This window comes from Lonchura striata, chromosome 1A (genome assembly GCF_050655825.1).
Source record: "Lonchura striata isolate lonStrDom1 chromosome 1A, ASM5065582v1, whole genome shotgun sequence".
Taxonomy (NCBI): Eukaryota; Metazoa; Chordata; class Aves; order Passeriformes; family Estrildidae; genus Lonchura; species Lonchura striata.
This window is the reverse complement of record NC_140741.1, coordinates 48,254,707-48,267,107: the sequence shown is the minus strand read 5'-3', so window position 1 is coordinate 48,267,107 and position 12,401 is coordinate 48,254,707. Positions and strand designations below refer to the sequence as shown.

Sequence of the window (12,401 nt, the reverse complement as noted above, 5' to 3'; positions counted from 1 at the left end):
ATGACTTCTTAGAGAAAGGTAACAAATCTCTTCTTGATTGCAGATACTCTGTTGCTGTCACATTTATGTCTTACAGAATACATTTCTTACAACAGCTTGATAGGACGTGTGCTCACTACACAGTCCTGTTTTTGTTGTGATATCTGTGTGTTTTTCCAGCTCCAGAGCCTGTTCTCCAGCTCCGTGTGAAGCATGCTAATGAATCTTCACTTAGTGTCATGTGGATGACCCCTGCTGCAGAATGGGACAGCTATGTGGTTTCTCTGGAAGTCAGTGAGCTCCCTATTGTAAAAAAGGGACTTGCAAAAGAAGCTAAGGAATTTACTTTCACTGACTTGATACCTGGAAGGAAATATACAGCTACTATCACTACTATTAGTGGGACTTTAAGCAACTGGACTTCAGTAGAAGGAAGAACAGGTATCATCTTGTCAAACTGTTTTAATCTTCACTTCTGTCAACTTTTTTATTAACAACTTTTTTTTTGCTTTGTAGTGAACTTAATTAACTCAGTGTCTAAGTCTTGAAAGTCTTGATCTTAAGTTTGTTTCCTCAGTAAAAAAGTTATATGTCTGAATCTCATTTCTGACTGTCAGTTATCTTGCTGTATTTATTTAAGATTTTTGGGAAATAGATGTGTAATTCCTGGCAAAACAGTTTTCTGAAGTATTATGTCATATCTAATCAGTCTACATTAGCACAAGATTCCATATAAGAAGAATAATTTTCATTGTGTATTTTCAGGAGGGTCACTTCCTTGATGCAAAGCATTCATCATCTGGGAAAAAGAGAAACATCACCACACAGGAAAATGTTACTTTAGGGGAAACATTTCAAGGTTAACAGGCACAAGGTCACATATGTGACCTGAAAGATGTGTTTTGAATCTTTTTGCTCTTCTGATTCCAGAATATGTGTTTGTTACTGAGGATGATGACTGTCAAAAGGAAGGTCCCATTCTTACCCCCTGCAGGCTGTGATTTGTGCACATGTGCAAGTTTTAAACCATACAGGTTGCTTTACTCTGTTTAAGTACTGACTTAAACATCTCCAGTGCAAGCAAAGTTTTCAAATGCAGCTCTGGCCTTGCACAGCACAGGGAAAAACAAGCTGCTTGTGTCTGAATCAAAGCATGCTTAGGGCTGATGTTGGTCCTTATTTAAATTTTGTAACTCCTTCCAAGACCTAAGAAGTTTAGCTTGTACTTTGATTTCCCTGTTATGTTTTTAGATAGCTGGAATTTCACTTCCATCTGACTTACACCCCTTTAGGGGACCTATTCAGGCATAAAGGTCCCATTTCACTAGTTTCACTTGAAAACACATTAGGCACTGTTTCTGTGTCAATATTACATTGAAATTGAGTTATAAAGAACAAACATTTAACTAGAACATAGGTTTTAATAAGTGTTCCAAACCTCTGAATCTTCCCTGAAGCAGGACAGCTTACTAAGCTTGAAAAATATTGCTGTAAACATGACAGAAGTAGGTCTTACTTCCATCCCAGACTGGTCAGCATCCAGTGAAACCTGCAAAGAGCACTGAAATGAGCATTTAGAACAGAAATGTGGCACTTTAGTGTCTTGTTTGAGCTAACTATGTTATGAGAACATTATAAAACAGGAAGGATTTCTGATCGAGTTTATTGTCAACTTTGTATTTTCTTCAGCTTTGTGCCTAACTTTAAAGCTTTTGTTAATGATTACTAAACCAGTACTATGTGTGCAAAAAGGCTGATAAAAAACAACAGAAGAGTGCATTCACATTTTATGAAGTTAGTCTTCTTTATTTCAGTTTGTACTTGGTCATGTAAACAGAAATCTTTAGAAGTAATTGTATTTCCTTGCTGTGACCAAATATTGTCAAACCAAATTTAAAAAGAGGATTTGGAGTAAACTTTGTGCTCCATATTGCATTCCTTTGTTATTTCTTTATCCTTTTTGCTCTTGCTAAGTTCATGAGCTTATGCTTAGATAAATGTTATGTTTAACAATTCATCTTTTGATGCTATAAAAGTTGGTATGCTGCAGATGTTCTTACATAAAAAGTTAAACTATAACCATGCATCTCAGTTATCCCCAAAATTAAAGAGTCTGGCATAGTAGAGATTACTGTGCCTGAGGTATTCTTCAAACAAGTTTGCCATTTATTAGAAATTAAAGATTGGGAATGGGAGAGGAAAGGGAAAATTAAAGACACAGACTATATTTGAAGTAGTCATCAAAAACCCTGAATTATTTCCTTAATTGATGGCTTTTATTTGATGGTATTTATAAAATGCCATCTCTTTCAGTTCCCTCATCTTGAATCATTTTCATCTGACTGGGAAAAGTTGTGCTAAAGGCTGAAAGACCTTTCTGAGCCTTAGTTTCCCATAGACCACATCCCAGACAGGAAGCAGTCCCCAGTTAAAGTATTTTTAGTCCTGTTGAGTCTGGCTGCAAATTGGAATGTTCTTTTGATGCACTTCCTCAGTGTGACTAAACTTGTGTTCTTTGGGGGATTCTGTTTTGTTTAATTTTGTTTCTCCTCAGTAACAGTGTGACAATTTCCTTTTCAGTGCCAGCCCAAGTGACAGGTCTGACTGTGTCAAGTCAGGGATCAACCAACAGCTTGTTCACCAACTGGACAAGAGCACTGGGAGATGTAGACTCATACCAAGTGCTACTGATTCATGAGAATGTTGTCATTAAAAATGAAACTGTTCCCAGTGAAACTAACAGATATCACTTCTATCCCCTGAAACCTGGAGGACTCTATTCAGTTGTTGTCACCACTGTCAGTGGAGGGATATCTTCAAGGCAAACAATTGCAGAGGAAAGAACAGGTAAAAAGGAAAGCACTCCAGAATGCTTTTTAGTAGTTGAATTTATCTGAAAGAATGGTCTTGTGTTTAAGCCACTGCACTGAAAATTCAGAAAAATGAGAGTTTCGTCCATATAGCTCCATATGTGCACACTGTCTGTCCAGATTTGTGTAAATATAGCTTTAGAGAGCTAACTGCTCTAACTACAGTGGGAACTCTACAGCAGGATCACTCTAGAACAAAGACAAAAATATGCCCTGAGAGTAATGAACAACTGTCTGGGCAAATCACTCCTTGGAAGGGACTTTCTTGTTCCACTGGCTATGTAGTGGTGGTGTAGTGTGATTGCTCCTTACTTATGTGTGTCAAGAACCTGCCTAAAGGTAGTGGGGTGAATTTGTGTCTCAGCCTCTCACAACCCATTCTTTTTCTTTAATCCAGCATCAAAGAATGTCCACCAGGGCTAATTAGTTATTATGAGGTCCTTCTGTACTTCATAGAGCAAGATTTACTGTTACATCAAATTCTTTAGATTTAAAGAGTCATGAAATGTAATACTAGCTAAGTGGATATTTAAAGGAGAAATTTGGCGATATAGTGCAATTTCACCCATTATGTGAATTTGGCAAGTGCCAGGCATTCTGCAGTTTTCTGCAATGTTCTCCTTGAAAACCACTATTTTCAAGGTGAAAAAGCAAAACAAACCTGGGGAAAAAAAAAAAAAAAAAAGGAGAAGAATAATACTAAAAGGCTTAAAGTATATAAGTGTATTTTGTAAAATCCCGGGGGGGGGGCAGGTTTGATTCTGACAGCTGTTTACCAGCCTCTCTGTTGAGATAAATAAATTTAGTGCAGCAGAGTCCAGTGAACATTTGGAAGTTCATTATGCCTAAATTCTGCCCCTGTAACAACTGAGTTTTGTACCTGAGTGATGACAATTCTGGCAATGCAGAGCCTTTGAGTTCACCTTGCTGGCTTGAAAAACAAGAGGCATTCATGTTTTGTCCACTAGGCGTCAGAGAACCCGCTGGAAATGAAAGATGCAGCTGTGGGCCTCAGTCTCTTACCAGCCTCACCAGTTATTGTTGTTACTGGGAATGGCAATTTGAGAGGATAACTCAGCTTCTAGGATTTTAGAAGAGCTGGGATCAGGCCACCAAGGAAAATTTCCTTCACTGTATTTAAAAAAGCAGGTGAATGTTGCTGAGAGGCAGTCAGTGCAGAACTTCTCAGGAGTTGGAGGAGACTGCTTATTGCAGGGGATGGCATTATAGGGATACTCACAAAAATAAGAATTAGCTAGTTAATGTTTTTTTTGTTTTTTTCCTCTTTATTGCACAGTTCCTTCCAGTGTAACTGGAGTAACAGTAAATAACTCAGGTCGGAGTGACTACCTCAGTGTTTCTTGGCTGCCAGCTTCTGGAGATGTAGACAGTTATTTGGTAACACTCTCTCATGATGACAAGATTGTTCAGACTCTCACCATTTCCAAATCATTCAGTGAATGCTCCTTCAGCAGCCTTACTCCTGGGACGCTTTACGATGTGATGATAACCACAAAGAGTGGAAAGTATGAAAACTATTCCCTCAGCCAGGAACGAACAGGTAAAGAGTGGCTCTGGGCAAGTACAGTCACTGTAACCATTGTTGTGTTGGTAATGGCTAATGTATAACCATTACCAATGATTTATCAATATCTGACCAAACTGGGATGAAAGTAGAGGTTGGAGGATCAAACCATAAAATTACAGCTTTATTAGTTTTACTCTTATGCCCTTGTTGCTGCTTTATTTCATGCAAAAAATGCTTTAGCATGAATAAAAGTCATGTCAGTCCTTATGAGTGAACAGAAATTATGTATCAGTTTTGGCTCAAATGTATTGTCCTGCCCTTAATGCCTCTATGTGGCCCTTCAAGTACATCCTGCAGAGCATCTCCTCAGAAAGTTACTCAGGCACTGAAAGAACAGAAAAGGATAGGTGTTAAAATGAGCTCATGGGCACTCTGTGCCCCCTTCCCCGGGACCCTGTGTCTCTGGTCAAGATAACCCTGGACCCCTCCTTCCTGCCCCAACGGGGTTGGCGGAGACCAGGGAAGCCCTCCCTGTCCAAAGTCTATATAGACCCCTGACATTTCCTGTTCACTCTCTTTTGGCCCGCTCTCCACATGGACACCACAGAATAAAGAAAGCTGAACCAACATATATCGGGGTAAGAGCCTCTTTTGAAAATCTTTGCCATCTCCTGATATTCCTGCCCTCAAAGCCTTGGATCTCTGGGCTAGCCTGATAATTCAGGGGGCTGAGGTGGGGGGGGAACATCAGATAGGCTAATTAGTAAAATATTAGTGAGGTGTCACAATGATGAGTAACACCCATGTCAGTTGGTTTTGGTAATGTAACACACATCTGTGGTTTTGGTCATGCAATTTTCAGGGATATTATAAGAGGAATGGAGAAATCTCAGAAAGGGATGGCAATAATGAGGAGAACCTTTTAAAACTTTCTCAAAACTGGCAAAAACTGAGACTTTACACTTGGTAAACCAGTAGAACAAAAGAAAGATTGTATGGGGTGTTAAAAAAGTAACAAAGAGTATCAAGTTAGTGCGGTTTTAGTCTTTTCATTATCTATGTGAAAATCCAAGGGACAGCCATGAAAGAACAAGAACCAAATTTTGGATCAGTGTTTGTCTGTGGCACTCACTACTCTTACCGAGCAAGTTCCAAAAATTAGAAAGGCAAACCATTGTATTGTCATAAGATGTAAAGCAGCCTGGAAACTGCAGATACTACTTTATTACTTAAATCCACACTGTTGTCTTTTTGCAACTTCCTCACGAAACTCTGGTAACTACCAGAAATACAGTTCTCTGCCACAACTCTGGTTACTTCAGGAAGTTTCTGCATCTTTTATTCTTTCAGTCCCTTCAAGTGTCCAGGGACTTACTGTCAGCAATTCAGCCAGAAGTGACTACTTGAAGGTATCCTGGTTACATGCATCTGGATATTTTGATAATTATGAAGTGATCATCAGTAACAATAATGATTTCATCCAAACAAAAAGTGTCCCAAAGGATGAAAATGAATGTGTGTTCACCCGTCTGGTCCCTGGGAGGCAGTACAGTGTCACAGTCAGCACAAGGAGTGGGAAATATGAAACTAGTGAAAGAGTCTATGGCAGAACAAGTAAGTAAGCACCCTGGAAACATTCTAAGACAACCCAGGGTATTTTTTTTATTTATCATACCCAGGAACAAAAATCTCATATGATTTTTAATGTTGAATGTTGACTCTGACTCTTTGAATGTGTATTATTTAAAATAGAGAAAACAGTATTTCGTTTAAGACCACTGTTTAAGTTACAAACAAGCAAAAAGTGAGAGACCTGTGCTATTAAATTGGAAAGCAGATCTTGAAACACAGAAAGCCAAAGAAACAGTTGTGCAGTTTTCCACAGGAGTTTAGTATTTATCATTAAATTATGCCAGAATGTACTGAACAGTTTTTTTCTGGTCATGGAAATATATAGGACAGAAGATAGGCTAGACCTCCCTCTATTCACATTACCTCATGCACTGGAGTTGGAGAGCATGGGGCAAGAGTGGTAAGGTGGCTAGTTGGGAACCAGCAGGGATCTGGGTGCAATTTTCACCTAGCACCGTATGTAAGTTAAGGACTCATGCTGAGAAACTCAGCAGTTTATTAACAAAGATGTAGCATGGGGCAAAAATAACTCACCTGTGTCTGGCACAAGTTGGAAACTGCATTGTGGTGCTACATCATGCAGCTGGATTGCCTTGATTTGACACTAGCTCAGGCCTCTTTTTTCTCTATTTGTTGTACATGCAGATCTTACTCAGTTTTTGTTGGCTAGATAAACTCCCTGCAGGCTCCATTATTATTTTGTTATTTTTATGCTGATAAATTGTGAACATCTGTTCTGAAATAGGACCTTCCAGTGTTAGATTCAGGTGTAAACTACCCAAATAAGTGCTATCTACTGCTTTCTCAGGGGAACTGAATGAAAAATTGTAGCTCAGAAGCATGACTTAAGAGCTGCTAGCTTTTTGCTGTGATCTCTTAGTAAGTACTGAGAAGTTTCCCATCTTTCTTCTCACTTCTTCAGTGCCAGAGTCAGTAAAGGAACTGACTCTTAGTAACAGGAGCACAGAAGATCTGCAGGTAACTTGGTCAAAAGCTGAGGGGGATGTTGATAAGTATGAGATTCAGCTCCTCTTCAACGATATGAAGATCTTCCCACCCATTTTCCTTGGGAACACCATAGAGGAATATTGGTTCACAGCTCTGACTCCAGGACGTCTATACAAAATTCTTGTTTTGACCATCAGTGGAGATGCACAGCGGGCTACTTTCATAGAAGGCCTGACAAGTAAGATATAATGTGGTATTTAAAATGTGTTTAGGCTTTTCTAGAATGAACCACTGAAGATCAAGTGTGAGCTGTTATTATATTCAAGGCTTATGTAACAGTGGCTCAGAGACAGCAGATTTCATTGGAAATCACACTAGTACTTAGCCAACACCCATGCTTAATAAAAATATTTACTAATACCTGATTTTTGGCAGAAAATCTGGTTTGTTGCATGGGAACTGTATTGAGATATCAGCATTTAGGTTTCTGTTATTCCCATGCATGCCAGTTGTTTGCTTAGTGTCTCTAGTTAAATAATTTACCTTTTTTACACCTCTGTTTACCTACCTGAAGTGAATGATTGAGTTATTAATGGAAAAATGGCTAACTAACTGAGGGTACCTAAAAAGCTTTCATATTTTGAGGTGTTTTTAGTGCATCATGTAGACAAGAGGGAGGTAATACATAGAATTGTGTTTCTAATAATCCCACACAAATGTTTACTTTACTTGTGTTTACCCACAAATGACATGACTAGTACCTGTAAATGATCTTTCTCTTTTGAATCATTTTTCTGTGGCCATAAAATAGGTAGAAATTAGGAAGCCTGAGTCGAACAGGAAATTAGTGAACAGGTGTCTCTTTGTTCCCTGTTTTTTTTCCAGTTCCAAGCAAGGTCCGAAACATTCATGTGTCACCTAATGGCATGACAAACAGTCTGAAAGTGAGCTGGACCCCTGGAGGTGGAGATGTTGATTCCTATACAGTGACTATATTTCAACAAAACCATCAGCTGGATTCTCAGAGTGTCTCCAAACACATCTCTGAGCACATGTTTCACAAGTTGGAAGCTGGGGAGCAGTACCAGGTGGTGGTGCAATCTAACAGTGGCACCTTGCACAACAGTTTAGCAGCTTTTGGGAGAACAAGTATGTTTTTCTTGAGACAACAAGAAAGTTGCATTATATCTTCCAGAGACTTACCCTGTTTTAATATTGCTTAATAATGTACCATAGGGCATGGGGAAATTCACACTCATGGGAAGTTTTTATCTCGAAGCACGTGTCATGATGTCAGCATGGGTCTGTTAATACCAGTGAGATGTGTCATTTCAGTAGCTTTACCTGGGTGAATGTGCATGGAATTCTAGTCCAGCCCAGTGTCTTCCTTCATAGGATGAATGCAGTTCCCATCCCTCTCATTTCCTATGCCTGTACCCATCTGACACATACATCCACTCCATGTAGGCAAGTATTGTGTTCTAGCAGAACCCCAGTATCCAGGGTGTCAGAATGAAACAATGCAATGCCTTGTTTTTAATGTATCCTCTCTCTTTAGCACCTGCATTTGTTATCTATGGCCTTGACTTTTGTGCAGCAGCAGCTGGCTAACATTTTCTATTCTGGGCTACTGTTTTGCACCAATTTACCCCTCCTTTATTTTTCATATTCCTTTCTTAACTGTTTCAGTTAGTTCATTGCACTCTCCTTCTCCATCTTTTCATGGTAGTCTGTATATATATATATGTTGCTTCTCCATTCCCAGTTCAGATATCCATGGTGCTCTACAACTTCATCTGTTTGTATTTATGTCCAGGAATTAGTTGTTTGCATAAACATATGCATAGATATTTATTTTCCGGCAAGTGAACCTGAAAAGATTTAGAGTTCTTTTCTGTTAATTACTTTATTCAGATTTGTGTATTGAATGATCTGTGTTTCACCTGGTAATATTCTGCCTTTAATTGTTGCTTCCAGTTCCAGCCTCTGTCCAGGAATTATTAGCCCATCATGCTTACAGCAGTCATTCCTTGTTAGTAACCTGGCAGAAAGCTCCTGGTGTAGCCGAAAGATATGACATTCTGCTCTTGAATGAGCAAGGAATCCTCCTGAGTAACAAATCAGAGCCAGCTACTGCCAAACAGCACAAATTTGAAGATTTACTAGCTGGCAAGAAGTATAAAATACAAGTTTTGACAGTCAGTGGTGGACTCTTCAGTAAGCGTGCAGAAACTGTTGGCCGAACGGGTAATTAGAACATCTTGGCTTACTTATACTTCCCTCAGTCAGATATCATTAAATACATGAACCATCTGTATATTTTGATTCTACAAAAATTCTAGTAAGGTACAAACTCTGGATGTTTATGCATCATTTTTCCTGATGCATGCTTTGCATGTGAATCTGAAAGTTATTATAATAATAATGTGACCATGGTTCATAATAAGGAAATTAAACCAAAATGCTGAATGCTTCCCTCTGTCTTTTGTGGAAATATCTGAATGCTTTATTGTCACCAAGTTTTTAATTCACAGTCTCAAGGTTCTTGGTGCAGAATTTGATGCGAATACACACTTCGAAACTCAAGGCCAAGTCTTGCTTGTAGTCTTTACTGATTTATAGTTTCATGTAGAAGCTAGAGGACAGCTCTGTGTGAGCACAGTTTAAAGGATCAGGCATTCATTAAAATATTGTATTGGAGAGACTCAGTGTCATTTCATAAATACTTTCCTCCGTTTCTGACAGTTGCTGTTGATATTACTTAGCTACTTGTGGCTTAATTGAAATGTGTAACAGCCATGAGTTTATTAAAGGTTCAGCTTAGTGCCTAGACTCTGATATTTACTCTTACATTTATCCTTCTTTTCAGTTCCAGCAGCTGTTACAAATCTGAAAGTCACAGAGAACACCACTGACCGACTGTCCTTCAGTTGGACCACCTCTCAAGGGGAGCTTGATTCGTATGACATCTTCCTATACAATCCAGACAAGTCCCTTCATGACAGGATTTCAGGAGGGCAGCATCTCCAGCAGTGTTCATTCCAGAACCTGCGTCAAGGCAGGATGTATCGAATGGTGATTGTTACACACAGTGGAGACCTCACTAACGAGTCATCTGTCTATGGAAGAACAGGCAAGAACATCTAAGAAAACCATCTGTCTCCAGTGTGGTACTCATGGGGGACACCAGTGAGCTGGTCTGAGTCTGATGCTCATACTAGATTAGAGCAACTGCTAGAAGTATCAGAATCAGCTCTTAATATGTAAAAAGCATTAGATATATAAAAAGATAAATTCTGAATGATGCAGTTACAGCAGGAAACATAAAGTGAAGAACCCTACAACAGTTCCCAGGAGCTCATGTCAGAAGAAAGACATCCCAGTGTATGCTCCTTAAGCAGAAAAATGGCTGTCTCCTGTTCTAAAAGCAATATTGGCCTGAGTGGAAAAAGCAGAAAAGCAAAGCAAGTAGGGATAATGGGATAGGCAGTCTACCAGTGAAATAAAACTTGTTTCCCATGGGAAGCTATGGCTGCAGCTCTGTGTTTGTTCAGCCACATGTGGGAAGCAGAGTTTTCTAAGAAGCTCCAGCAGCTCTGACACTGTGAAAACTTTCTTTATTCCCCTGTGGCACCATATAGGATCCCATCTGTGGGATTACATCTGCACAGTGGTGCACTTTTTCAGCTACCTCAGAAATGGGTTTCCAAAAACTGACTAGAAAAAAGCTGTTTAACATTTGCAAAACTATCAATTATAAACATTGCAACCTCTTTTGGTAACAGTGGCAGTTCAGAATAATAAAGGAAGCTACTGAGATATGCTTTCTGCTTTTCAGCCAGCTGTGGTGGCTGTCTAGTTTATAAAATGACTATCATTACAGGACAAGTACAAGGTCTGCTTGACCTTTTTGCTTCTTCTCACCCAAAGGATGTTCTACATAAAGTAATATTCATTCCTCCTTTTTTCAGTACCAGCCCCAGTTGTTGGTCTCAAGGCATCCAACCGAAACATGACGGACAGTCTGTGGTTCACTTGGGGTCCAGCAGCAGGAGATGTTGACTTCTATGAGCTGAATCTTTACAACCCAAATGGGACACAGAAAGAAACTGAGCAAAGGAAAGACCTGGAAGAGTGGCATTTCCAGGGGCTCATTCCTGGCAGAAAGTATACTTTAGTTGTTGTGACTCACAGTGGTGACCTGACCAACACAGCAAATGCTGAAGGAAGAACAGGTATGGGATTTTTTGTCCCATCTGTTTGAATTAATTAGTTCACAACTATGTAACAGACTTGTTTTAAGGGAGGATTTATTGTAAGAGTCATTGAAGGTATAAAGATGAAAGATAATCTTAAGTGCATTAAAACAATGGAATATGAAAGAAAAGCAGTCAGCACTGTTTTTCTTTCAAAGGCTCAGGAATATGTTACAACTGTGAAAGTCACCATCATCAGCAAAGGTGCATTAACTGGCTGTGTATACAAGATAATGCAAACTACTTTGTGATGCATGAAGAAAATTATCCATGTTTCATTTTATTTGTCTTCTGTAAAAATTTGGTAAGAATTTTTTTTTCTCTCCTTTTTTCCCCACTTTCTGCATAGCACCCAGCCCTCCTAACACTGTGTCATTTACTGATGTTGCAAACACTTCTTTATCAATCACTTGGCTGGGTCCTCCAGACTGGACAGACTATGATGATTTTGAGGTGCAGTGGCTTCCAAAGGATCCCCTCACAGTATTCAATCCCTACAGCAGCAGCAGATCTAAAGTACGCATCATCTATGGCCTGCGACCAGGGAGACTCTATGAGTTCAGTGTCAGAACTGTCAGTGGCGACAGCTGGAAGACATACAGTCAGTCACAGTCTGCAAGTGTGAGAACAAGTAAGTAAAAATTTCTGTTGCACCCTAGCACTCAGCTGAAGAAGATGCAAATCTGTAAAATATTACCAATTCCTTATGCAATCAGTAATTTCTATTAATAAATTTGTGAATGACAATGATGAATTCAGCTAGATTCTAAGCCCTTGCTGTGTGCAAGGTCAGCTGTTTAAAGACTGATAATGGACATACATTTATAATCTTCACATCCAGAGTCAAGCTGTTTGGTTGCAGAGCCTGAATGAATCAGTTTCAGGGGTAAGATAAGGCTGAATATCCAAACTTCTTTGATGGTAGTATATTGAAATAATCATGTTTCTGAATGATAAGACAGGAAGGATGAAAGAAACTGTGCTGTACTAGATTTGGAACTGGAATCAGTGTTTCACTGCTCTGCATTTCTGCCCTTATCTGTGGATCTGTTTCATCTCTAGCTGTCTCTAGTAACTTCAGTAACAGGCTGAATTGAAAAAGTGACATGATAACTGAGTTGTGGCAAATCCTCATGTCATTTGGATGGGATTCAACTCTAAATTGACATCTATGTTTAGTAAGCTATG

General features: G+C 39.3%; 1 protein-coding gene across 4 annotated transcripts in view; it reads left to right on the top strand.

Moving 5' to 3' along the window:
* The window catches only part of PTPRB (protein tyrosine phosphatase receptor type B), a 63,559-nt gene that overhangs the window by 29,526 nt on the left and 21,632 nt on the right, over positions 1-12,401 (top strand). For all 4 annotated transcript variants that reach the window (XM_085569816.1, XM_021528962.4, XM_021528961.4 and 1 more), the window contains 10 exons: positions 160-420; positions 2,560-2,826; positions 4,147-4,410; positions 5,728-5,991; positions 6,932-7,195; positions 7,843-8,106; positions 8,935-9,204; positions 9,827-10,090; positions 10,929-11,192; positions 11,563-11,844. In XM_085569816.1, the coding sequence (XP_085425942.1) occupies positions 160-420; positions 2,560-2,826; positions 4,147-4,410; positions 5,728-5,991; positions 6,932-7,195; positions 7,843-8,106; positions 8,935-9,204; positions 9,827-10,090; positions 10,929-11,192; positions 11,563-11,844 (2,664 nt within the window). The remainder of the gene's footprint in view (positions 1-159; positions 421-2,559; positions 2,827-4,146; positions 4,411-5,727; positions 5,992-6,931; positions 7,196-7,842; positions 8,107-8,934; positions 9,205-9,826; positions 10,091-10,928; positions 11,193-11,562; positions 11,845-12,401) is intronic.